Source organism: Stegodyphus dumicola, chromosome 4 (assembly GCF_044657685.1).
Source record: "Stegodyphus dumicola isolate Sdum_Otavi_A_Nest chromosome 4, ASM4465768v1".
NCBI lineage: Eukaryota > Metazoa > Arthropoda > Arachnida > Araneae > Eresidae > Stegodyphus > Stegodyphus dumicola.
The window spans coordinates 207,018,170-207,045,302 of NC_140771.1; the positions used below are offsets into that span (position 1 = coordinate 207,018,170).

The following is a 27,133-nucleotide window of genomic DNA, read 5'->3' on the forward strand; positions in this document are numbered from 1 at the left end:
TAGCTCAATAATGAATCAGTTATTTAAAATCAGTTGCCATTGACTGAGGATTGTTTCCCATGGTAAAGCCATAGGAAACAACATTGATAAAGCCTTTAAAAAATATTAAATATTCTTCTTGCCAACAAAGACATTCTGCTGTTTAAAATAACATTAATAACCTTGACATGCTTACATTTCATTCTTCTATCAGTTACAAAATCGCATGGGTCCTCCACAAAGTTAAATTTTCAAGTCATTTCTTACCTATCAATAAAATCCATGGCTTGATTCTTAAGATTCCATTTCTGACTTTTATTCTTGGGGAATTTATAGCACATTTTGTCACCGTGATTTGAAATATATTGGCCAAACTGAAAGAATATTAAAGTTCTACATCAAGGAACATGAATCTCATGTCCAAAAAGGTGAAATTAACAAGTCTTTGATAGCTAATCATAGTTAGAAATCTAATCATAATTTTGATTTTGGATCTGCAAAAACTATTCAAAGAGCTTTTTCTATTAGTGAACTGGATTTTCTTGAAGTTTTTCATATTCACAAAGATTTATCTTGTTTCAAATCTTAATGTTTACCTTAATTCAATTCCAGTTCTTCCTAACACTTTTAAAATTCTATTAACTTGATTTTTCTTTGCTACAATTTCTGCCAAAAGACAATGCTACCTTCTTGTTCGTTTTACTTCTTTTGAGTATAAACACAACTATGGCTTTCATTTTGCAGTAGATTTCTTTGTTCCTTATGAAGGGAACCTGTACCTGTCTGCCCTCAAAATTGACGAAGCCTTGACTTAATCTATGCTAAATCCAAGATTGTTGCTTCACCTAATTTTATGTAAGAACATTGTTCTGTATCAGCATAATTCACTGCATTGAGCAAAAGTGCAAAATAAGTATAAATGTATCTTAATTATGCTTAACCCTTTGACGCGCGGTGGTTGTGCCTTGAAATCTCCATTTTCCGAATTTCTTTTCTCTCCTCTTTTTTCTGAAATTTTTGAGTGAAAATGAATTGATTACTGATCTTTTACATCTAAATAACACAAAATGACTGTAGAATCATATATGTTTTAGGTATTAATACTTCAGATCGGATGCCTTTTAAAATTCGTTTTCGGTGAGACAAAATAACTTCCTTTTATTAATATAAACAACTTTAAATTTCAAAAGTTAGTCATCGCACATCATGATTTCCATCATAAACAATAAAAAATTGCAGTAATTAAACTGCATACATAAAAAAACCCTCTATATGTACGGCATTTGCTATGTGGTTTCAGGGCGCAACCACTGCACCACTAGAGTTGTCACAATGCTTACAATCCGTGGCCCCGGGGAGCGTAAATAATGCCCTGAACAAGTGGTCAGCTTGTCGCAGAAACCCCAGTGTTTAGTCCCCAAGTAAACTTGGTACTCATTTTATCATCCCAAAGGATGGAAATCAAGAGATGAAAGGCTGAGTGGACCTTGCCCATCCAGGGGATTGATCCCTGGACCTGTGGTCCTGCTGCGCAATGTGCTAGCCACTGCGCCACCGGGCCTCCTTATCATGAAAATGTCAATAAAAATATCACATGCAAAAGTGTTGGCACAATGCAAGGAATAATATGTATTCTTTTATATAATACTCCAAATGTGTCAAATAAATATTACAATGATATTTTAACTTATATATCAGAAGGATATCAACTTTAAGAGCATTTGCAGCAGCAAGCCGAACAACAAGGTTCTCCTCATTGTTCAGCAATTCTAAGATCACTTCATAGAGTAAAGGCCTCATTTCAGGTGACATTTTTATGCTGACCCACTGTCCAATAAGCCAAATAACCCGTCGTCTAATTACATAATAACTAAAAAAACAAACAAACAAACAAACAAAAAACATAAAAAAGGATAATTTTATAATACTGGAGCATAACATAGAAATTTTACAAAAGAATTCAGCAAATTATAAAATTTTTTTCAGTCATTCACAGCAATGTACAGTAGTTAATATTACATTTTAAGAAATTCTATTTATCCTCTTATATACAAGTGTTTAGATGGAACATATCAAAGAAGGAAAAAAAAGCTTTTTTTTTTTTCTAAATTATTCATAGAAAATTAATTTCATTTTAAAGTAAGCAAAACATGTTTCAATTCAAACTTCTGTTTCATGCTTCAATTTTAAATATTATTTTGAAGATTACAAAACTGTAAGTTGGTTTGATGTACTGAATCTATATCAAAAAGGAGTTATTCTGTAAAATTTTCAACCTAAGCTGTCTCGAAATATTGCAGCTGTTTCACAGTAATGAACAAATATATAAATCATGATTTTATCATGAAAGCAGCACTGAGTAATGCTTCTTCATGATTCACAGCTTATTACAAAAAATCTTGCATCCAAAAATTTACCAGAATTGTTTGAAAAGCAATTAATTTAACATTTATTTGACACTTTTCTGTTTATAGGGTGCCAATTGCCAAATGCGCATCAAAGCGCTAAATGTAGTAGCCTTCTTATGCAGCATCATAAACAGCCATCCAATGATGCTGCAAATAAGCAGAATGAATGAATGTCAATATAGGAATTTTCAATTTTCTAGATTTTAAGTTGCTTAAGTAGATGAACAAGCAGCTACCTAATATGAAAACTTGCAAATTAACCACAAATGTAAGATAATTGATCCTGATACAAGATGACAAGCTGATGAAATAATGATGAAATAAACACCAGCATGGCACTGGCCACCAACCATCTGTATTTTTACCTCATCGAATTCAAGTGATGTTGATTACATGAAAAGATATACTTGTTTTCAGCTATGTACATAAAATCGGCAGTGTTATGCCTCTTATGTAATCTGAAATTAATCAGGTAAAATCTATTTTATATTTTTGCATTTGTCTATAGTTTTAGTATTTACTTTAGATTTAATACAAAGATCATTCTTATCATGAAATTTTGCATCAATTTAACAGAAAATGTGGAATATTCTATGGAAAATTTATTTCTAAGGACTTAAATTAGCAATGCATAAAATAAAGCACAGATTTAAAGTAATTTAACTAAGACAATCAGTTCTTTAAAACATTTATTAAGCCTTTGTTTTTGAAAATAATAATTAAGTACTTTTCAAAACATATAAACCATACATTTGATAATTTATTATGATGGTTTTTAATGTAGTAGTTTTCACTTTTACTTACAGACATGAATTAACAACTTTTTAAAGTTGAAGAGAAAATCATTACTAATTATACTCTTTTGATAGTTACACTTTTTAGTAACTTATATTTTTCATTTTATATCTTTTAAATTTGCCAATGGTCAAAGTCTCAACACAACCACTTCATATAATTCATAGTATGTATAGTAGATAATTTTGCAAACTTCTGCACTGACATATAATCCCAATGAGATGGGAAAGTATAAGTAAGACTAAGTATATATGCAAAGTAGCAAGCCTTAAACATGAAAAACATTAATTTTTAAAATTTACATTAAAATCAATAGCAGCAGAAATAAAATTACATAAAAAGTTGAAAAGTTGCTGGCTGTGGAAATATTATACATATGTAAAAAAATCAAGAAAAATTCTTTGTGAAAAAAATTGCATCCAAGATTAGATTCTAAATTTTTCTTTCTGGAAAAATGGGCAGATGGTAGTTCTCTGATTGTAGCAAAAAAATTAAAGTTTGCAAGTTGCCTATTCTGTAACCACTTTTTCAAAAAATACTGTTTAATAATACTGTTATTTACTGTTTACAAAAATACTGAATTTAGTATTTGTGTAAATAAATTTAGTGGAATTTTATGTAAAGTGTAGTATCTCTTGTATAATGCAACATGAACAGCCTCAAGAATGTTCAGCTTCGCTGAGAAAGTGGTTCGAAAAAATCTTTGCTCTTCAAGTGTGTAAACGTCTTAAATCGAAAAACCTGCCTGAAAAAGCTGTGCTATTGATCGACAATGCACCTTCTCACCTAGCAACAAGCGTGCTAAAGTCTTCTGATGGACAAATTTTTGCAAAGTTTCTCCCCCCCAAACGTTACTGCGATAATCCAACCCATGGACCAAGGAGTCATTGCAACAATGAAGAGAACATACCAAACCAAGCTGCTAATGACCAAAATTGAAGAAGGTTATGATTTGAAAGAGTTTTGGAAACACTACACAATCTTGGACAGCATCTACGATATTGCATCTGCATGGGACTCGGTGAAACCGTCAACCCTCATAAAATCATGGAGAAAACTCATGCCTAATATTGAAGCCAACAACAACCTAACCCCTTCGAGGTGTGAAGAAGAGAATGAAGATGTAGACACACCCACGGTAGCTCTTGCCAATATCGTGAAAACAGTTCCGGCTGGTGAGAACACCAATGCTGAAAACATTAACGAGTGGTTGGAGTGTGATGTCAACGAACCTGGCTTCGAAAGGTTGCAGATGACGAAATTGTGAAGAAAGCAAGGGGAGAGACTGAAAATGAAGGACAGCAAAGATAAGGCGAAGAAGAGCCCACTGTGCAGATGCAGAAGACTCACGAAGCGGCTTTGCAACAAGTCGACGGACTGCTGAGCTATTTGGAAGAACAAGACGACGCGGAGTTGGCCGAGAAACTTATGCTACGAAAAATGAAATCTTGGATCAAGAGAAAATGCAAAACAAGAAGCAAACACAAATGACTGATTTCTTCAAAAAGGTGTAGTTTTACAATTAATGCTTTTATAATTACATAATACATTACAGTATTAAAATATTACATATGTATTAATTTTTCTGTATATCCTTTGACGCCTCTCGTAAGTACAAAGCACTTTTTTAATTAACAAAATGCATTTTAGGTTAGTTTTGTGTGATATACTAAAATATTAAGTGTTAGTTAAACATTTCCTGCTGTTTATTTTACGTTTTATTGTACATAAAATGATTTTTCATAGTTTCATAGTTCACTGTTTTCTCTTTTGCTATACCTGTTTTTAGCTTTTTTCGGATTATCCGCGATTTTTGTTATCCGCGGCGGCCGCGCCACCCAATTCCGTGGATAATCGGGAGTGTACTGTAAATAGCTATCTTGCCAAATTGCCATCATAGCTGGTAATGAATTTGATGATGTTGCCATGTCGCCAAATTTGAGAGGAAATCGCCAAATTTAGCGACCATTTGGTGATATTTTGGTTCCATACTTATGTAACTGGTCCAATCCTTCTAATGGTAATCCCCTATGTGGCTGTAACTGTATATGCCTTCCAGCAATTTAAAAAAATCGAAGGTATTTGAAATTTCTCGCCCGATGGGGGAAAATTACATAAGACAGGAGAGAGCATCAATTTAGTTCTGAATTTAGCTCAGAGTAATGAGAGATCACTGTGTCAGCTTATGCACTGGGGCTTTTCATACTGTTTCATGTTTAATGTTCTTAGTAGTTTGAAGTGGTAACTACTGATTGTGCTCTGTCATACTGAGGTTGGTTTGGTTTATTGAGATTATTGCAAATCACACTAGGGCTAAACGCCCGAGGGAAGAGATGCATTTGTGGAAGACTTTCTAAGGGAAACTGGCTCATAGACACATTGGGAAAGCCACAAAAATGCCCTTGCAGCCAGCTCGTTCGTGAGATTTGAGCCTCAGACCAAACTACCAGTGTTCAGCGCCTTTACCGCTCGGCTGCAAGTGGGCCCTGTCATACTGAGAAAAGCTGTACTAGTACTTTTGTGAAAAGTTCTAGAACTGTAAAGAGCCTCTTTTTGGAAAATAAATTTTATCAACCTATCATTGATTCTATGATCATTCAATCCATTAAAAAACCGTACACATACAGCAATTTATGGTGCCTGGCATGGGATTGAATGCCAGTAACAAAAGTGATGGAGCAGCAACTAAGATGGCTGGTGAGTCTTTGCTGCATTCCACGAAAAGACAGAAGGTGAATCAAGTCCATTTAAAGAAGAGATGAAAGCAGGACAAAAATCCATTACTAATTTAAATCATTACAAGCCTGTACACACATAACAATATATATTTGAAAGAATAAAATTATGAGTCAAAAATCAAATCAGCAATACAACCTATCTTTTAAATGTTTAATAATTAAGTAGAAATAAATTTTTGTAGGATTCCTTATTCATTCAGGTTATTTAATTTTAATGAAGTTCAATATGCAGAATAGATATAAATTTGCTTTACATCCTTTATTAATCGTTTAATTAAATACTTGCCAAGTCATTTAAAGCATTTAAATAATTAGTGTTTAAGTATTTAAATAACTTGGTTTACGCAGGCCATCTACAATAGCTCAAGAAACTCCTAAAGGTGAAGCTAATCTTTTCCACACAAAAGATTCAAATGTTTAACTTCATACAGGGTTGCCACTCAAAAAAGAAAAAGAAATTCCCTGACTTTTCTAGATGCATTTCGGGAAAATTCCAGGCCATACACGTAGTGTGCATTAGCTGTGCAGAGGATAAATTAATAATGGCACCACTTGAAAACATAAATAGTTGCCAATTACATGACTTTAATAATATACATATATTAGTAATGCTTTGGGGATTATTGGGATTTGAAAATGTCTTTTTTAGACATTTTGCAGTGCATACATAAGTAAAAAATATTCACACTAAATTTCTTGATAGTATGTCATATTACTGCTAGAATTAGTTTCACAAGTATTCAAGAGAAAATTGCCTGAAATTTGAAAGTATTATTAATTAATAATAAATACATTTAGAAGAAAGAAGGCACATTAAATGATATAAACAACTTTAAAATAAAGTTAACTACTTATGGATTAAAAACTTAATTACAAAAATCGATGGTATTTTGGCGAATATAAATATATTAAATGGTTAGCCTAGATGACTGATTATTATTATTATTATTATTATTATTTTTACTGCAAAATGACAAATAAGGCATTTATCAAAGAAGAAAAGGTTTAAAAGATTTTGTTTTATACAAGAATGGGGGAGGGGGATTTACTTTCATTCAACATGCACTGCACATGCGCATGTGAAGTTCATTCAACATGCACTGCACATGCACGTGTGAATCTTTGGATACTCGAGGTTACTGGAAACTTTCTTTGCCTTTCTAAAAGACTATCTGATTGGTGCTGTGGAAATTGGCTCTATGCCAGTTATGTGAATGACGCTTACCTGATGCTCAGGCAATACACGATTCACCAAGAAAGTGATTGCGTGACATTTTGGTCAATTTTCGAATTCCCTGACTTTTTCGGGTTTTTCAGGTAGCATGGCAAAACCTTGTTCATATGAAATATATATATATTTAATACATATATTTAAATTGTTACATAATTTTATATAATTACATAAAGGAAAAATACACATACCCAGTTACTTTAACTTTGAGTTCATGAAGAAGAACACTTGTGAACCAATTGTCAAAATCAATTTCATCATATAAATCAAAAGCTGCTAATCCAACAGCATTGTAAACTAGAAAAGGTAAAAATTACATTTCATACAAAAATGCTTAGGTAAACTTAAAATTAGAGATAAATTCCAAAAGCAGTGATCATTGTGAATTCCAAAAGTAGAGGTCAAAAACCTCTGTACAAAGATGGTTTACACATTTTTAAATGAATTTACAGCACTTGTAATAAAATTTTTAAATAAAATATTTACTGCTCAAATGTTCTATCTCAAGGAAAACTCGCAAACCTCGACTCATTTTTCTGTGGGCCTAAGTTCACTCGAGAAAATAATAAAAAATATATATATAAAACATACTGACAAAGAATTAGAATTCTACACAATATTATGATGCAGATAAAACCTAAGGTGCTGAAAAGGACTCTTGAGACAGTCTCTTAACAGAAATATTTTCTCAACAAGTGTTGAGAATTGCCAGCCTATTTACATATAGAATAAATTTAGTCTTACTGAACTTTAAAACAAAAATTCAACGAAGAAAGTATTCAGAAATTTCCCAACTATTTCCCACAGCAACTTCCAGAAAGCTACAAATCTGCATCACACATGACTTCCATGCTTTGATAATAGCTAGGGTGAGCAGCATGTCACAAAATATCCGAAAGCTGGTTGCAGCAAAAGATGCCAGGTATTGGGAAACAACAGGTATTGATCTAGTCATGTTCCTTCTATTTTTTAAGGATTCATAGTATTACATAAACTTTGATATATTTGCTCACTTTTTAAATACATTATTAAGTATGATTTTTCCCTCCTTGTGGGCCACACTATTGAATACTGATGACTATTTGGTCCACTTGAAGTACTGAGTTTGATATACCTATTCTACCTGAAAGTTCTTCTGGTTTCTCTATTTAAATATTATCTTCCAATATAAGAAGGAACTTTAAATATTTAGTAGTAATACTTTGCACTAATTACCTTTTACTACTTTTCACAGTCCACCCAGTATTTTAGATTTCCAATTAGTAAATACTCCTCTACAGACACACTAATTCACTGGTGGCATATCAGAAGACTTCAAGAGAATTGGGGAAAAAAGATATATGCAGTAGGATGAAACTATTCAAAAACCTGGAATACTTTTTTTTTTTTTCTGTGAATAATTCAAAATATCAGCAAATAACTAGCTTCAAAATAATACATTCTTATGCAATCATACACTTTTGCTAGTGCTTATATAGCTCGTGAAAGCATTAGTATAGGCTATTTCCCCCCCCCCCAACCATTTATGCTGTCAAAGTTGCTTTTTGAAACAACAGCATCATTTACATACAATGCTCTTTAATGCAGCTGTCAACAGAAACAGGTGAAAAAGAAGTCTTGAAGTACTTTCGTTTTGGCACCTGTTCTGAAGTATGTTGGCTTCTATTCTTCTATTTATAGGCCACTATGTATAATATCACAAATGTGAATCTAAGTGGTGAATTTCAAAGATTGTTTAGCAATGATTTGGTTTACTATTACTATAGACACTGCATCAACTTAGTAGAGATTTTAATCATGCTTTATCTGAGAGGTGTGGTTTTAAGACACTGATAAACTCTAGTAGAGAGGATACTATTCTCTCCCACATTCTCACATTTTTGGTTGTTTCAGATAGATGGAACTCCTGCAAATGATACAATATGTTCAGGTAATTCTCATTGTGACCTCAGAAAGAAGGACTAAATTCTGAATTAACAATGTGTTAAAACAAAAAAGAATTTCCAATATGGCCTAGAATCCCCCCCCCCCGCCCAAACGGACAATTTGCCTACAAGGGCTATTAATTTCATTTTGGCAATTTGCATCATCCACTATAAAATGTTTCACTTTTCAAATAGTTGTCACCAAATATTAGAGCCCTGCATTATATTTAAAGAAATTAAATAATGAAGAACTTGCATGAATGTGTGTATGTTTCTCAGATTGTGAAAAAACAACGATATCTAGAGACATCAAATTCTGAATAACATAGTCCTCCACTCGAATATGGGCATCTGGAAGCCCAAATTTGGAATTTGTTTTATTATCTATTTCATATTTTGTGAAACTTTAATGAATTTTTGTTAACAAAATTAACGATTTTAAAGTGAGCAATGGCAACACTGTCCGGGAAAAAAAAGCATTTTTATCACCAGCATGCAAGACTGCATATCAGAAAGTCTAAAGATGAGCTCTTTTTAAGTATTTTGAGATATTGCTATTGAGTTGAATTTCATGGTTTAAGTGCGAAGAACGTGATACTTAATAAATACACGCAACACACAAAACATTAAAAAAATGCCCTTTTGGGCATAATATAAAATCTGAAAGCTTTCAGCTTTTTATTTTATTGTTATACAAACTCTGGTAAATACAAAAGTAGCAAACTCTGGCTGAATATCAAACAAGTAACGCTAATTTCTATCATTTCAGATGATTTTATCCATAAGTATTGGATTATCATTAAAACTGCCAATTAACTTGCTCAATACATACTTCCATTCCTCCTGTTCAAAGAACTAAAGTCTTTGGACAATATACTGGTAGGTGCAGTGCAAGTTTAAATCTTCCATCAAAATCAAGTGGTTTACAATAAGTAAATAGCCCTAAAAATACCCTGTCATGATGAATGAAATCAATGTTTTGCTCACTTTGTGCTGTCACAATTCAACCAGAAGGCTTACTTGTGATGGATTTTTTATCTTTTTTAAAGTGTGAATACCTTTCATATTGCTACTATACATCTTCATGAGCGTTTCTAAAGCCTGAGCAGTTGTTTTACCCAAATACAACATTTAATGTTAATATGTTGCCCTTTAAAATCTGTATTTCTTAAATTGTAGAATAAAGATTATAACACGATTCATTCGTGTAAGCAGTTTAGTTACTCCCCTAGTACAAACCACTTACTAATTTGCTTCCCTTCTTTAAATCTTTACTTTTTCTAGTATGTGCAACAGTGCCTTTTTTGTAATTATTTTTACACATAGATCAAACTGTGAATCTCTGCTGTTTTTTAAAATTAATTTTGAGTTTATTTGGTAATTATGTATAGAGAATTTATTTGTCCCCTCTTTTCCATGCCATCAGTTCAACTGGTTTGTTTACAATATATGCAATGCAGATACAAATGGATTCTTAAGCGTACTATTTCTTGGGATTTTCTGGCATACAAAACAGAAAAACAGAAAAAAAAAAAAAAAAAAAAAGAGGGCAAATGATGTGGAAATTTTTTTAATACACCCAAAATTTCAATTCTGTCATCTTTAATTCCTAACAGAACACATGCCTAAAACATAATGCATAAGGATTCATTTTAGGAAAGGCTTCAGTGATGGGTTTTTAGACAACAGTATTATTTTTGCTTTAATTTTAAAAAGCAAATAAATTTTTGAAAGAAATTTCATTAGTGGATAATCAGGTTTATTTATGTTGAATGTTTTTATAAAAAAAGCTAATTCATTCTTTAAAAAAAAAAAAAAAAAAAAAAAAAAAAAAAAAAAAAAAAAAAACCCTGTCATTTATCACTTTTGTCTTTACTATGTTTTTCCCTTTGCACTCACACAACTTCTATCTTGGGTTTGAACTATATCATCATAGCTTCTATCTTGGGCATTAACAAAACGAACATGTGTTTCCTCCCCCACTTTTAAGTTTTATGCCTATGAAAACTGAATTATTTTATTCTCAAGTTTCTTGCAAAAACTTCTCATAAATGATCATTCACTTTGCGACTACCAGTACATTTTACTGAAACTGAAAAGGACACTGCAGATTTTCAGTTTTGAGTTATATGAAAAAGTAAAAGCAGTAGAATTCCCCCTCCACACACACGCACCAGAAAAAAAATGGAGATTTAGAATTGTCTTATTTTTTAGGAGAAGAAGATGTTTTAGAATGAATTAGGCTCTAATAACAATACAGTTGAGAAAACTATTTCAAGCATATTAAGCTTTGTCAATGACAATTTAGATACCGAGTCTGATAACAAGAAAGCAAAAATTACTTTCAATGAAAGTTTAGCATTAGGCTAACAGTATTTAAACTTTCTAGAGAAGCAAAATTTTCTAACATGCAGGAAATAATGATAATATGTAGACTTTAGGAAAAACATAATGAAACAGAGAGTGGTAAAATAAGTAATAACAGAAATGATGTTCCAAAGCATTCATAGCATTTATATAATTATAATAATTACATTAAAATATTAATGACCTTGTATTAAGAAAATCCTGTAAGAATTCTTAATGTATGCAATTGCTTAATTATTTACAGGCAAATAATCCAAAGGTACTGTAAAATTTAGAAAGATAAAAATATACACAAAACTCAGAGATACATGACTCATAATACACAAAAGTCACCAATCTCCATAACCCTTACTGTGTGTGGATTAAATGAATTCATCTATATACCTATATATTCTTCTATATATCAACATAAAAAGTGACTACATACTACACAAGTATAACCATACTTAGGTATGGAGCTTTGACACAAAAAAGACAAAAATATATGCAGCATAAAAAAAAAGGTTTTTGTTTTTAAAAACTACATATAAAATCTACCTATGATGTCTTATACTTTGTTTTCATAACATCTTTGTTCTTTCATCTCGTTTCACAACCTAAGGATTAAAACTAAACATGCGGTAGTGAGGCATGGACTACCTTCACATTTATTTTTGAATAACATTAATTACTTAAATTATCATTTTACAGCACATATTCACAAAATAAACTTACTTGCTTCTTTCTTTAAAATATCTATAAAATCTCTTGAGCCATTATTCTGTACATTTTTGGTCATTTCAACAACAAGGGGAGTCAACAAATTTCGGAATTCATGAAACAAGGACAAAAAGAAAACTTCTGTACAAGGCTACAAATAAAAATAAAGCCAGTTAATATACCAAAATATTATGAAAACTCAAAGGCTGAAATTTTTCAATAATGGAAATTACTGATTTAAAAAAAAAAGGTGGGGACAAAGTACAGTACAAAGATGGTAATCTGGATCTCTGGATCACCAGCAACAACCTTTTCTTTTAGAAATTTGTTTTTAAGCTATACATTTGTGCACTTTTTTATAATAAAACATAGAGAGTCCTGATTCTTAATTTTACATTGGCACTAACTTCAACCTGGTGAATCATTTATTTATTTATTTTTTTTTCTTTCATCACTGCTTGACTATCAACACACTGAGGTTTAAGAACTGACTCACTAAGCATCCAATTTTTTTTTTAAATATTAGTAATTGATTATCAAACAGCATGGTAACCTTTAATATTGATATTATGCTTGGCGATGATTACAAATTTCAGCTAAATCTAGCCTTGCCATAATTGCCAAGCACTGATACCAGACATTTAAGTATTAAATAAATAAAACATGAGAAAAGTGGGTAGGTAATGCTTTTATTTATCGTGATTAAAAAGCAATACAATTTAAGCAATCTAATAAAATGAACACATAGAATAACAAAAAACATAAAATAATAAAGAAGATGTGAAGCTAATCCTTTTCAGCTGTCATATTTTAAAGCTGATTTTACGTTCTGAAATATAAAACTGAGGGGATGTCATTTGAAAATTATTATGACAAATCAAAAATGCTTCAGTCGCCTCTACTGACAACCTGTTTCTTTGCTCTGACCATTGAGCTGAAAGGAAAAATATTCTCTCCATACTTGCATTGTGGACTGGAATGGCAAGTTCAGCTTTATTAGGCATGACTTCTAATCAATATACTTTGTATCACCATACTCCGGCTGTCTCATGTAAGGACAAATAGTAATATAAGTCTGAGTAGTAAAATATGGTTACAGTCCTGTATATATGGGATGTATGGAAACCTAACTAATTGCACTGCTAAATGTAGAGTATGCTGACAAAAGGAACTTTAATAAAAAATTTCTTTCCATATGCAAGGAATAAAAAATATGCAAGCATATGCAAGCACAGACCAAAAGATTACATTTAGTGTTGCTTGATTTCAAAACAACTAGTTTACTATTCAGATAAGCCCAGGACTGGTGTCAGCGCAGTTGCGACTGCACCAGGAGGTAGAATTTAAGGCAGTCAAATGTTTATAATTTAGAGAAGTGGTAATAACAAAATAAGAAATAGCAAAATCTCTAGAATTTACCAAAAGCACTCAGATGCAAAACTTAGGGACAGAAAAAATTTAGAATTTAGAGAGACACGTGACAGCAGAATTTTGGGCCTGCAGAGACTGCATGTGGCTGCAAAATGCTTAGTATTAGCACTGGATTAGACTTAAGTATATGTGGAAATTTATTTATTCAGGACTCAGCTAAACCTTAAACATGTGGGGAAAACAGAGAGTATAATAAATAACTAATATAATTCAGGCTTAACTTTGTAAGTATATGATAAAAGAAAGGCAAAATTTCATGTAACAGCACGTCTTTAACCATTTGCGCTATGACTAAACTTCATGGTTGCAGTGCCGTTCGCTACAATATAACAAGCGGTAAAGTGTCTCATTTAAGTCGCTCCGCGTCTGCGAGTGCAATCCAGAGCTGTAACTCGAGAAATAAACAATCTCATTGTTAAGCGACGTGTGCACCACGTTAGTTTCATTTTTGCGATAAATAGCTATCGACATGGTGTTCACGTTGCTCGCGGTTTGAGGCAAAAGCATCTCGACGTGTGGGCACGTCTTTTTAGCGCAAGTGGTTAATTGCCAATCTCATGATACACCGCCAATAATGTATAGCAGACAGTAACTAAGTTTTATGATGATTGGTGTGAATTTGAAGGAGTTCAGATATTGCAAACTAAAAGTCAAATTTTCCAATTAATGGAATTTTTGAAGAAATGTGGAGAATTGGTAATAAATAAAGATGATATTACTGGAGTTATTCATTGTGATGACAATGCTACAATCATCAATCAACTAACAGACAGTGAAATCTGTAGTATGGTTCTAAATCCAGAAAATATCACTACTAATAATGAGGAAAGTGACAGAAAGGTTTCAGAAAAAGAAAAACTTTGACTGTCGATTCTGTGGGAATTGTTGACAAGTCAATTACAGGATTTAGAATTTTGTAACTGGGCAAAAAATTATGTCTATCTATAAAATTGAAGAGAAAGTATTAGCAGGAAAAAATGAAGCAAATTAAACTTACATTGAAAGAATGTTTAATAAGCAAATGTTCAAAGTAAACAAATCAATAATGAGAATTTTGGGGGAAGGGGGTCATAAATGCTTCATTATTTTATATTTTTAATTTTATAATTTCTACAAGTCATCTTACTAGATTTAAAAGAATGATCTAATATCCAGAAAAACACCAAATCAAGAATTGCCAAAGTCCCGACAAGTCTGGATCTTGGACTGCACACTGTACTGATTTGCACATATCATTTTCAAAAAAGCAAAACAGTATACAGTCAAAAGTCGTTAATTCGGACACCCATAATCCGGACCTCAAAGCTAAAAACTTTCTGCGCATGCGTCACGTTGACACATGCGCATAGGCGTTTACGCGTGCGTGTAAGACCTTTACGACTGCGCATATGCGTGTGCGCAACTCTTTTTATAACTTGTATTTGGATGTCCCACAATATAAGTTTGTAGTGTTGTCTTTGTAAAGTGTACTATTTTAAGAATGTTCTGTTGAAAAGCATCTGTTGAAAGTAATCTGTTGTAAAGTATTTAAAATAATGCATTTTTTTTTTTTTTTCCAATAGCAGATTGTGAACTGTTACAGTGTAACACAGTTAATCTATACAAGGCCAGATGTGGCCTTGTATAGATTATATTATATAGTATAGACTCTTTATTATGGAGGCACCTAAGAGGTGGGACACCATCGCCTCCTATGAAGGGACGGACAGTTTACAATCATGCTTTCTCTGGGATTTGAACCCAAGCCCTTCGGTATCGCAGTCAGGCTTCCCTAACCACTATACCGTTTGGGCGGCTTATAATGTAATAATTATATAATCATGTCCCGAGTCAGAATGGCAACAATATCTTACTCGAAGTACGTGAGGATGCGAGACAATATCACCTACCCCTTGGTAAAATAATGGTGTATGTACCCTGCCAGATGGCAACATTAGCTGCAGAATTAAAAGAATTTTATTACCTGCAGTACATTTTCATATTATAACCTCATTTTCAGGTAGCTTATCACCATCTTGCAGTTATTTACTCACACAAACTACATAATTATTCATTCATATATGACTTATGCATGCTGTTACTTCTTTCCACATAATTTGAAGGTATTTACTTTCAGTAAAGAGCATTTTCAGGTTTAAAATTACTTTCAATAAATCAAGTACATAAAACTTTTTAATTACTTTTTCTTTTTTTCTTTTTTTTTTTTTATCTTCACAAAACTATAACAACACACTATTAAATATACATTATTTTCTTAACTACATGAAATTTTATGCCTTTAATAAAATTCATCACACATGTGGGAAAATATTTTTTATATCTGTAATTTATAAGAAAAGCATTAAAATATACAATTTCCACTCATCTGAAAATTTTTATATATAAATACTAAAAAGGCTGGTCTTTTTAAATTAAAAACATACTACCTTTTGCATGCAATGTAAATTTAAAGATTAAAAAAAAAAAAAAAAAAAAAAAAGGAGAAAAAGCAGGGAAAAAGTAAGAAAAAGGAATATATATACACACACACACACACTAATAATCTTTTAGATGCAAAAACTTACACGTAAACTAAATTTCCATGATTCACCACCTTCATCAGAGGCTAAAAAACAAAGATATCACAATTTTGTTTAAAACATCTCAGATATTAAAAAATTTTTCATACAATCATTCAACACTTATTCATATACATTTATATACTGCAGAACACACATATATGCTGTAAAATATTTTAAGTTTGATATTCAATATTTAACACATAGAAATTAGCTACTAGATAAAAATTCCTAAATAAATATTCAGCACCCATGCCCTCCCAGTTGTATATCATTAAATGTAAACAAAATACTGAAAAAGTATAAATTTTGTAAATATATCTCGTATCTTGCCATATAAAATTAAACTACCTAAAGAATTTCGTTATAAAAGTACATTATTGAAAAGAGGGCACTGTGACATAGGGGTAAATACGCTGTTTTTTGGCTCTTGTTATAATTATTTATTTGCATTTATATTTTGTTATTTTGGAGTATTTTATGATTTTGCAAGTGGAACTCGGATCACTGCCTTAAGTAGTCTCAGTTTTTAAGGTATGTTCACTTTTTTTTATGCTTTATAGGGGATAATAATAAACATTACTGCTAAGCCTAGCTTATTGGCGACACTGCCATTATCACAGCAGTTGAAGAGGATGCTTTTATAATGCATTTGAGAAATATTGCAGTCACTGGACATTGCATTAAATGCAAAAAGTAACCTAAATGTCAGGTGAGAGAGGAAGTAAAAAATGCTCTTGGCGAATTAAAACTTTTCATTGTGAAGAAGTTTGAAAGCTTCACGGTTAAAAATTGCTGCCAGACTTGCCGAAATGCATTACCTGATAGCTGTATTAAACTTTATTCCGAGATTGTGGTACCACCCGCTGGCCAGTTTGAAAGTAAAACTTTTGAATTTAATATTCGTCAACTGACTCTAGGTGCTCAACTGAAGAGGTTAAAAACCAATCAAGGTTGAAATCGATCTAAGAAAAGCAAGGTTGGTATCAAAAAAATGAAATGTAGTGGTAAAAAAGAGCTTGTAAAGTACTCTTCACAAGATGATAAGAAATGGTTTCAACCTAATTTCTGCTTCTACTAAAGGCAGAAACCTGATGCTTCTTCTACAAAATGTTCCAAATAATATCAGTGAAGCAGAATTAGTAAATGCATTGAAAAAGCAGAATCCTGAATTAGATGAGTTAGATAAAGTATTGGTTCAAACAAAAGTGAGATTTGTGTTGAAGAAATTTAGAGATGGAAGGCATATTGTAATTGAAACAAATGCAGCTTGTTGCAAGAAATTCTGAAGATTTAAGTCCTTCAGACTGAACTGGAATTTGTAAAACAGAAGATTTTGTTGTCTTAAATCATCGTTTTAAACGTTTAACATAAAATCATAAGGCATCTAACTGGAAAAATTCACTAACCTGCTTTAGTTGTATGGGAGAGCATAAAAGTTCAGAATGTGATCAGGATATTCAGATATATACTAACTGTGTCCGATTTAATAAAAGAATTAAGAATGCTAGGAAAAACGTTGATGCCAATCATAAACCCTTTCCAAATTGCTGTAATACATTACATATTGAGTTTTCTAGAAATATGATTGTTTCTCAAACTTACTTTGACTAATATTCCTTTTCTTTCCCTACATGTTGTTCAATTCAAGAACCTCATTGTTTCAAAGGAATACTTCCCGAATATCCACAAACTTGTAGAGTTTTCTTCAATTCGACTTCTGAAATTAGCAAGGCGCCCTTTATTATTCATTCAAGTTCTATATCTGCTTTCCTTGATTTAGAAAATATTGATCATAACATGGTTACAGTTGATATTTCAGTTGCGAACTTTGATTTTGTCTGGTTTTCCTATTATTGTGAACCATGTACACACACTAATGCTGATCTTACAAAAATCACTTAATTGTTTCGAGAAAAAGGATACATTTTATCTGGGATATAGATTCAAAGAATAAACCATATATTTGGTTTAGTCACTTCACTAACTCCAGAAGTTTAAAGTTTTGTGTGTTTCTGAGCACTTGGCATCTTTTTGTTGTTAATGAAAACTGTAGACCTCTTTTTTTTTTTTTTTTTTTTTTTTTTTTTGTGGCACATGGAGATCTAATTATATTGATGTAAGAGTTGTTGAATGAAGTCTTCTTCAGAATATCCCAAACTGGTGTAGTCCTAATGTCGAATCTCTGTCTGATTATAAGATTTTTTTTTTTTTGTTTTTTAATTTCTATGCCTTATGTATGAAACAGTTTAAGAAGTGCCTCAAAAAGTGTTCTTTTTAACATTAAAAGAGCAAACTGGAGTTATTTTCAAAGTTTCTTCATAAATGATAAGGTAGAGTTATTTAACTCTTTGTAAAATTGTACTTCCCCAGTTATCTTATGTAAAATAATTGTAAAGGTGCACAATTTAATTATTTCTGCTGCAGAACACACTATCCCACTGAAGAAATCTCGTTTACATAATGTTCCACTGTGGACAATTAAGATTGACTGGATGCACAGACAGTTAATAACAATAAGGGCGCTTCCTTCTTATGAAAAGAAGGAAAAGAGTTTAGGCAAAATTGCCCATTACTCTTGCACAGACAGTTAAATGCAGCTAGGAGGAGATATCAAAGAACCAAAAATGCAACTTTAAAAGATATTTACATGAACTTTTATTTGCAAGGCTAAATTTTAAGTTAGAGGAAAGTAAACTTAATTCTTATAAAGAGTTTCTCACGGATATTACAATGCAAAATGTCTGTGAGAAGATTTATTCTTTAGGCGTTAAGATGAATTTTTCTAAAAATATTGAAATTTCTGGAAATAAACTGTCATCAGGGAAAGTTACTTCCTCTTTTGAGGCTACAAAAGTTTCTATTTTACAACAATCATTATCAGATGATGATGATGATGATCCATAGCTGAAGTTGATAATGCTATTAAGAGTTTAAAATTAGGTCAAACTCCTAGACCAAACAGAATCACAAATGAAATGGTTTAGAATCTTCATGACATTTGTGAATCTATCTCATGTAAATTATTTAATGCCTGTCTAGATCAGATACACTTTTCTTCATTACGTGGTGTGGAAGAAAGCTAGAATTTGGACTATTCCTAAAAATACTAAAATTAAGCAGCATTCTGCCATGCTTAAGAAAATGTCTCCAGACTGAATTGGCACTCAAGGAGCAGAAATACACTGGATGAAGATTAACAGGGCATCTCAGCATTCAACTAAAGATGAGTAACTTTGCTTATTTGACATAGCGAGGGAAGGTAAAAGGAAAAACTATGATATGATATTGATGTTTCTGGGTACAAAAGGAACTTCTGACAATACCTGGTGGGCAGTAATGATAAATTTACTGAAATGTGCTATTGTACAAAGAAACAACTTCTACCTGATTAAGGATTTTTTGCATACTTGCACTGGAGAACTTTCTTTAGAAGAATATAGTTTGGAAAAGGGCTGTCCTCAAGGATCAGTGTCTGGACCCTTTTTGTGTAATCTTATAATCCATGATTTTTGTGTGAATTATCTGCTTTTCAAAACTGTTTAAAAATTTTTGCAGATGATCTTCTGCATTTAACTCTTCAATGCAAAATTTTGTCGATGCTTATTCTTTGTCTCAAGACCTACTTGATACTGCTTTTCGGAGGTCTAAACTTTAAACTGAAATTCAATCCACTTAAGCAATGTTACGATAGTACATAAAAAAATGAATGCATGAAGTAAAAAAGTGAATACTGACTGCAGAGAAAGTTTTGTGAAAAGGTACTCTCAGGTTTATTTAAAATTTCTAAAAACACTCATGGAGTCAAAACAGATGTTCTTAAATTGATCTATAGGCAAGGAATAGTACTGGTATTTTCTATGCATCACAGGTTTGGGGTAGTTCTTTACTGAAAAAAGTCAAATGCACGCTTCTAAGAAAAATTCAAAGATTTCTTTTAAGAATGGTTCGTAGCTATAAGACTATTAGTTATGAGGCACTTTTTACTCCTTGGCATTCCACGCATAGATTTTAAAGTTTTGACCAATATTGCAATGAAGGAAAGCATTTGCAGGCAATACTCAGCATATTTTCTTGAGGCAATTTTCTAGTTTCTTCTCTGCAGCATCCTTTTAACAGGAATCCAATACCAGTTATTGACTATTTCCAATGCTGCTCTTAAAGAGTACAAATTAATTTGTTTTACAGGCAGAAGTAAGATGAATAAGGTTGGCCTTGCTTTTGTTGTTTATGAAGAAGATAAAAAAGAAAGAAATTTCAAACAAGACAGAATTAATGATAAGTGTTCTGTTTTTCAGGTTGAGCTGCTTTGCTTAAACCCTGCTGTGAAATGGATTCAAAATTCTAGTACTGGTTTGAAACCAATGTGCATTTTAATATGTAGTGATTCTCTTTCTTCACTACAATTATTACATAAAATTAGTGTTTCAGAGACTTTCTATTGAAATTCAGGTTACTATTAAGTTCTTGCAAGATCTTGATATTGACATTCATTTTGCTTACCTTCATGGACACTGTTTCAATTTTGGAAATGAGAGAGCTGATGCTCTAGCAAAATAGATCACATTGATTTAAATCTCCATGTTCGTGCTTCTTACTGGAAGCATTTTTTATAGAAATGATGCTATCTGTATTTGGAACAGAGAATATCTGGCCTCACCAAAAAGCAAAATGGATCAAAAACTTTTTTCTACAATTTTCCACAGAACAAAAGTTATTCAGTTTTCAACAGATTTTAATTTTTGATTGGAGACTCAATGGCTCAATTTTTGATTGGAGAAGGAAATTTTAAGAGCTATTTAAAGTGATTTGGACTTACTTCAAGTGTTTTGTGCAGCTGTGGTAATGGCAATGAAGATGTAAAGCATATTATTCTTGAGTATGTTTATCATGTCTAACAGAGGAAGATATTTCAAGGCAACTTTGATGCGCCTGTCTATATCTTGGCCAAAAATTTTTTTTTGAACGTTTTCGGACTAAAGAGACAATTTCTGCTTTTCAGAATTTTATTTTCAATTTAGATTATTTAATTCTTTTTATTTTATTATTTTTTGTTTTACTTATTTTATATATATTTATCATTTTTATTTATTTTTTAAATAATTTTTTATATATTTGTTTCATTATTTTGCTAGTGCTGTAATTTACTTGTGTAAGACTCATGGTGTACTTTGTGGATCACAGGACGTTAAAATTAGAGTTAACCAAAAAAAAAAAAAAAAAAAAAAAAATTACATATACATAAAGCAAAATTTGCTAAAAGAACTGTCTCCCCCCCCCCAAAAAAAAGAAGCCAGACATGCACAAGAACAAATTTAAATTATGAATTTTAAAGTTCAAGCATCCATAGATTCCAACATATTACAAAACCTGTCAGCAGTCAATACGGATGTCATTTTTACAACTTTAAAAATATGCACATAGGGCATACCTTTTTTAATTAACTAACCTACATTTAACTTAAAACTGATAAATAAAAAAATTAAAAATACTTCTTATAAGTTACATGCATATTTAATTAGAAATTTTCATTTTATTACTCAAACAGAACTATTACTAAATCTACTAACTTATTTTTGAAGCGAATCAAAAATAATCATATGAAGGAAAATCAGAATCCATAAAGCATACACACTTACTGAGGTTTGGGATTTTGATTTCCTTAAAGAAATTACTTTTTCAACGAGAACCACTTTTAACAGGATAGATGAATACTGTGTGCCAACATGTGGCATATGGATAACGCAAGATGAGATAACATGTGATAATTTGGCATGACTGATTCTGTGTCATATCTTTCAGATCTACTTGGCATTACATCCAATGGCAGATATTTGACTACAAGTCAATATATTGCTTCATAAAAGATACAGTTTACACTGGAATCTCTCACTCTAAAGGACTCCTATTGCAATTCTTCTGTCTAATAGCTACATCCATATCAATAATCATTGCATCATAATGCCACACTACAATGAAGAGAACTACTGCTACAGTCACAGTGGATGATAACATGACGCTATATAGCTTTGGCTTCTACATGAGATTAAACAGAATTGCATTTCTCACCATTTTCAACATTGAGCAGATGCAAAGAGGAATGCAAATTTCCAACATATTTGAATTTGGTATTATTAAATCTGGAAATATCACAACAGGCAGTACTTTGCATTCAATATACCAAATTTATATCTTTTAATTTTGCACACTATATTTAATATGCCAAGTTTTTCACTTCTTTTAAATTACCTATTTGATATAAAGAAAATTCAATTTCTACTTGAACATATTTTTCATCAGGAAAAAAAAAAGGGGGGGGGGACGGAAGAGAATTCACCGTTAAATGAATGGACTAAAGAGGAAAAAAAAAAAAAAAACTTTAGCTTCCAGTTTAATGTTAGCAACTTCAGCATGTTTTCAAAATGGATGATTTAAAGTAAATTTTATACATGAGTGTGCACTTAGAAAAGAGCCCATAATAAATTTAAAATACTTTCATTTCACTTTTGTTCAAGTGAGCATTTTAAACTTAAAAAGTGAGCATTTTAAACTTTCTTGTTTTTACCTCCAATCATTAAATTTTCCTTTTCTTTTTGTTATTTGTGTTCTCTTGACAGGCTGATGGTAGGGAAAGAGGGGTGGGAGACCCTTGGACCAATCCCCCTCGGGATGCTCTCTTTCAAAATTGGGGGCAGAGCTGGGCAAAGTCATACTGTCCACCTATATGGTGTTCAAGGCTCTTGCCAACGACAGGCAGAATCTTGCAGTCCTTGAAATGATGAATTTTGTGAGCTTGTTCTGATGTTACTGACAGACAAGTGAGAAAGGTCACAAAAACATAATTTTGAAACAGAACAGATATCAGATTGACTTCAAAATCTTCTTCAGAAATTACTGATTATTTTACAAATCTAACAATTTCACTAAAAGTTCAATAAGCTCCCTTCTTAATTTATGCATATAATAAGCTTGGTTCTACAAATATTTACTGTTACAAACAAAGGTAAAGCATTCTTCAAAAATAAAAACATAATCTGGTGGTATGTGACAATAACATTTTCTTGAATGTTTTGCGATCTTCTTCCTTCATTACAATTATTATTTGATTGAGAATGAAAATAATTCATCACAGCATGCCACTATTCCAAAAAACTGCAAGTATGAAGCTATATTTCCTTTTTGAACTTTTCTCTAAATAAAAATAACATATCTATCTCATTATATATCTCTTAATAACACTTCTACTTCTGAACCAATTAATTTTTCAGCAGCATTACTTTACAGCTACATTCAACAGGCAGCATGGAAAATCTTAGATGCATTTTAATAAAATTCCAAACATATTTAAAATAACATAAAACGTAGCATATACCTTTAAATTTCCCACAACTATTCCTAGCATTATCTGATGAAAAAAAAAAAAAAAAAAAAAAGATACACAATTTTTCCATTCTAAACCTTTGCATATATTGATTTGCACAATTTAAAATAGCTTCTCTGGTATTATTTACACATTCTAAAATAGAAATCAATAAGCTAATTATTACTCCTATTCTTTGCTGTAACATATCACAATGAAAGGGTACAATTTACTAAAATTTCCATCAGTACTTGAAACAAATGATGTATTGTGCACTGATTCTGCAATATTAGTAACAGTATTTCTGCACTCATGTGCCTATAGCTAAAGTTTTTTGTTATAGCAGAATCTGGAAACATTGCATTAAAAAATTGTTTTGAATGGTTCAAAACTGAAATGGAAAGGTTTTGCTCAATTAGAAATTGAACAAAATAGCATTTGGCTTTTATAACATCCATTTCAATATCTTTTTCAAAGAAATTTGATATTTCTGTTGATTTTATTGAATTCATTTCTTTACGTCTTTGAGAAAACACATGCCACTGATAATCATAACTTCTGTCATGTGCAACTGAAAGTCTCTGTCACATACAATGCAATGTGAATTATTCACGGAAATTTTACAGGCTTTCATGCATGAAAATTTTGAAGAATATGAGTCTTTTAAATTTCTGGCTCCACAATTTTAACCACTTATAGACGGCTTAATTAGCAAACTTAAAACTTCCAGTTTAATAATAACTCGCAATAAAAAATGCTGTACATCTTGTTACAATTTTAATGAATTGAGCCAAATCATATGCACAGTAAACAAGTCCTTCATTGCAGAGTGCTTGATTTTAAAGATTAATGATCAGTATTTGCAGATATATGATTAGCTATACTTTAAAACTAACAAGATTCTCAATTTACCACATTATCATAATATTATTCATTATGTATAAAGGCAATTTACCACATTATTATAATTCATCCAATGATTGGCAAAATAATGGTCAATGTGACCATCATTTCACCAATCATTGGACGACTAAGTTAGTTCTGTTTTGCATACTATTTCTCTTGCTCCCTTGTAGTTTTTATCCATACTTACCACAGTTCATGGTTTTTATGAAATTTCTTGTAGAAACTATGGGGAATCCATAGTAATTGGAGTCTGTGTATCTCAAGATGAAAAACACAAAATTTATTGCATAATAATCTAAATAAGTAATAAAAATTTATCTCTTCATGAAATAATAAATTTATTTATTTCTGCAAAATTTTACAAATAAATGTTACTTTTTTTTTACATTATTACTTGTATATCTATCTATATTACTTACTTCTATAACTAGAATCTACTTTCTATAACAATAAAATTTTAAAAAGTCTTAGGAGACAAACAATTATTAGTAATTTATGAACTGAAAATAAATATTATGTTTACAATTTAGAAATTTATAATATTTATACTGTTACATAATTAAAAGAAATAACAAACTCACCAAACTCCTCTGGATTGTTTTCCCAACTAGCAATATCATATTCAGATAATAAAAAATATCTAGACAATAACTGATGGCAAATCTCACTAAGCACAGGATAAGTAAAGAATTCCATTTTTATTTTATGAGCTTCCAGAGTTAAAGGATTTTTTGTATCTAAAGTGAAAAATCAAAAACAATCAACTATGCAATATTAACCTATTAAAAAAAATAGCAACTAATTTGTAAAACTTCAAAATAATTAAGGCATTTTATTTGTGAAAATGATATAAATCAGATGCAAATACAATATTTTTTAGTACAAGAGAGTATTTCAAAATTTTTTAAGATAAGTGAGTAATTCAAAATCTGTAAATATGCTTTAGCATTCACCTAATTTCTGCATATTAGCTTAGCCAATTCTAGACAGTTTACTGTAATTAATAAGTAACAAATATAAAGTTTTATTTACATAACATTTATGGACATGTTGAATTTTATCAACTGATGTTAAAAAATACATAAATGCACATAAATAAATCCCTTCAAAAAGACTTATTTTATTTCATTTTATTAATCAAAACATCTTTAAATACTTTAATACAAGACAGAAACAGAAGAGAAATTATTATTTTAAATATTAATAATGTTATTAGTTAAAAATAGGAATAGAACAGGCATTATTATTATTATCATTTAAAATCTACAAAAATAACAGTTTCTTTCCAAGTGAATTTCATTAGAAAATTTAATTGTCATTTATGTAGATCTACCTTCATTTTTTATGATGTAAGTTTTATTTTACAAGAATACAATTTATAAAACTTTTAACAGCATATGACAGTGCTAATAATAATTGAGTACACAGTGAAATGAATTTTGCAGTATTATTAGTGGTGCTTATTTTCTAACATACACCCATACAGGCAACATCAGTTCCAGTACGTAACAAATGAAAGCACTTTATACCGGGTGATCAAAAAGTCAGTATAAATTTGAAAACTTAATAAATCACGGAATAATGTAGATAGAGAGGTAAAAATTGACACACATACTTAGAATAACATGGGGTTTTATTAGAACCAAAAAAAAGTTTACTGTTATTGGGCCTTTTTTCTTCGAGGAAATGCGTGATTCTGGTTTTGTAACTGCTACCATGACGGGTGAGAGGTACGCCGATATGTTACAGAATCGCATCATCCCCAGCCTGGCTGATAAACACCTGCTGGAACGTACGAATTTTATGCAGGATGGCGCTCCACCCCATATTGCTAGACGCGTGAAAGATCTCTTGCGCACATCGTTTGGTGATGATCATGAGCTCAGCCACCACTTTCGTCATGCTTGGCCTCCCAGGTCCCCAGACCTCAGTTCGTGCGATTACTGACTTTGGGGTTACCTGAAGTCGCAAGTGTATCGTGATCGACCGACATCTCTAGGGATGCTGAAAGACAACATCCGACGCCAATGCCTCTCCATAACTCCGGACATGCTTTACAGTGCTGTTCACGACATTATTCCTTGACTACAACTATTGTTGAGGAATGATGGTGAACATATTCAGCATTTCCAGTAAAGAACATCATCTTTGCTTTGTCTTAATTTGTTATGCTAATTATTGCTTTTCTGATCAGATTATTGCTTTTCTAATAAAACCCCATGTCATTCTAAGTATGTGTGTCCATTTTTACCTCTCTATCTACATTATTCCGTGATTTATTAAGTTTTCAAATTTATACTGACTTTTTGATCACCCGGTAGATAATAAGGTACACTGTGGTTATAAGAGAAAAGCTGACAATAATTATCTGAAATTGGAGTTAAAAAATGCTATGAACAACAAAATTATTCCATTCCAAAATTTCAGAATTATATTATTTAATGCTTTGGCAAATTTGGAAATTAATAATAAAAAATAAAAGAATGTTGTAAAAAGTACCTCTTTTAAAAATAAATGACTTTTAGGGGAATGGATAAAAGAGCAGTTTACAGAGATTCAATTCTTAAGAAATCAAAATTTTAAGAAAATCAAATAAAACACCTAAAAATGAACATCAGTTTATCTAATGAACTAAGTTAAGATTTTCATTTCTAAGACAGTCAAAAATTATCTTGTATTCCATGGCTGTATCATACAGCTATAAAGGGAAGATTGTTTTAAGATAGATTTGAAATA

The 27,133-nt window shown here is 31.3% G+C and overlaps 1 protein-coding gene across 1 annotated transcript in view; it reads right to left on the reverse strand.

Annotated features, from left to right (window-relative positions):
• Window positions 1–27,133, reverse strand: part of Impbeta11 (importin beta11) — a 125,554-nt gene that overhangs the window by 37,108 nt on the left and 61,313 nt on the right. The window contains exons 10-14 of the mRNA XM_085815924.1: window positions 24,979–25,134; window positions 16,138–16,178; window positions 12,158–12,293; window positions 7,343–7,448; window positions 1,686–1,849 (exon numbers count right to left, since the gene is read on the reverse strand). Of these exons, the coding sequence (XP_085672050.1) occupies window positions 1,686–1,849; window positions 7,343–7,448; window positions 12,158–12,293; window positions 16,138–16,178; window positions 24,979–25,134 (603 nt within the window). The remainder of the gene's footprint in view (window positions 1–1,685; window positions 1,850–7,342; window positions 7,449–12,157; window positions 12,294–16,137; window positions 16,179–24,978; window positions 25,135–27,133) is intronic.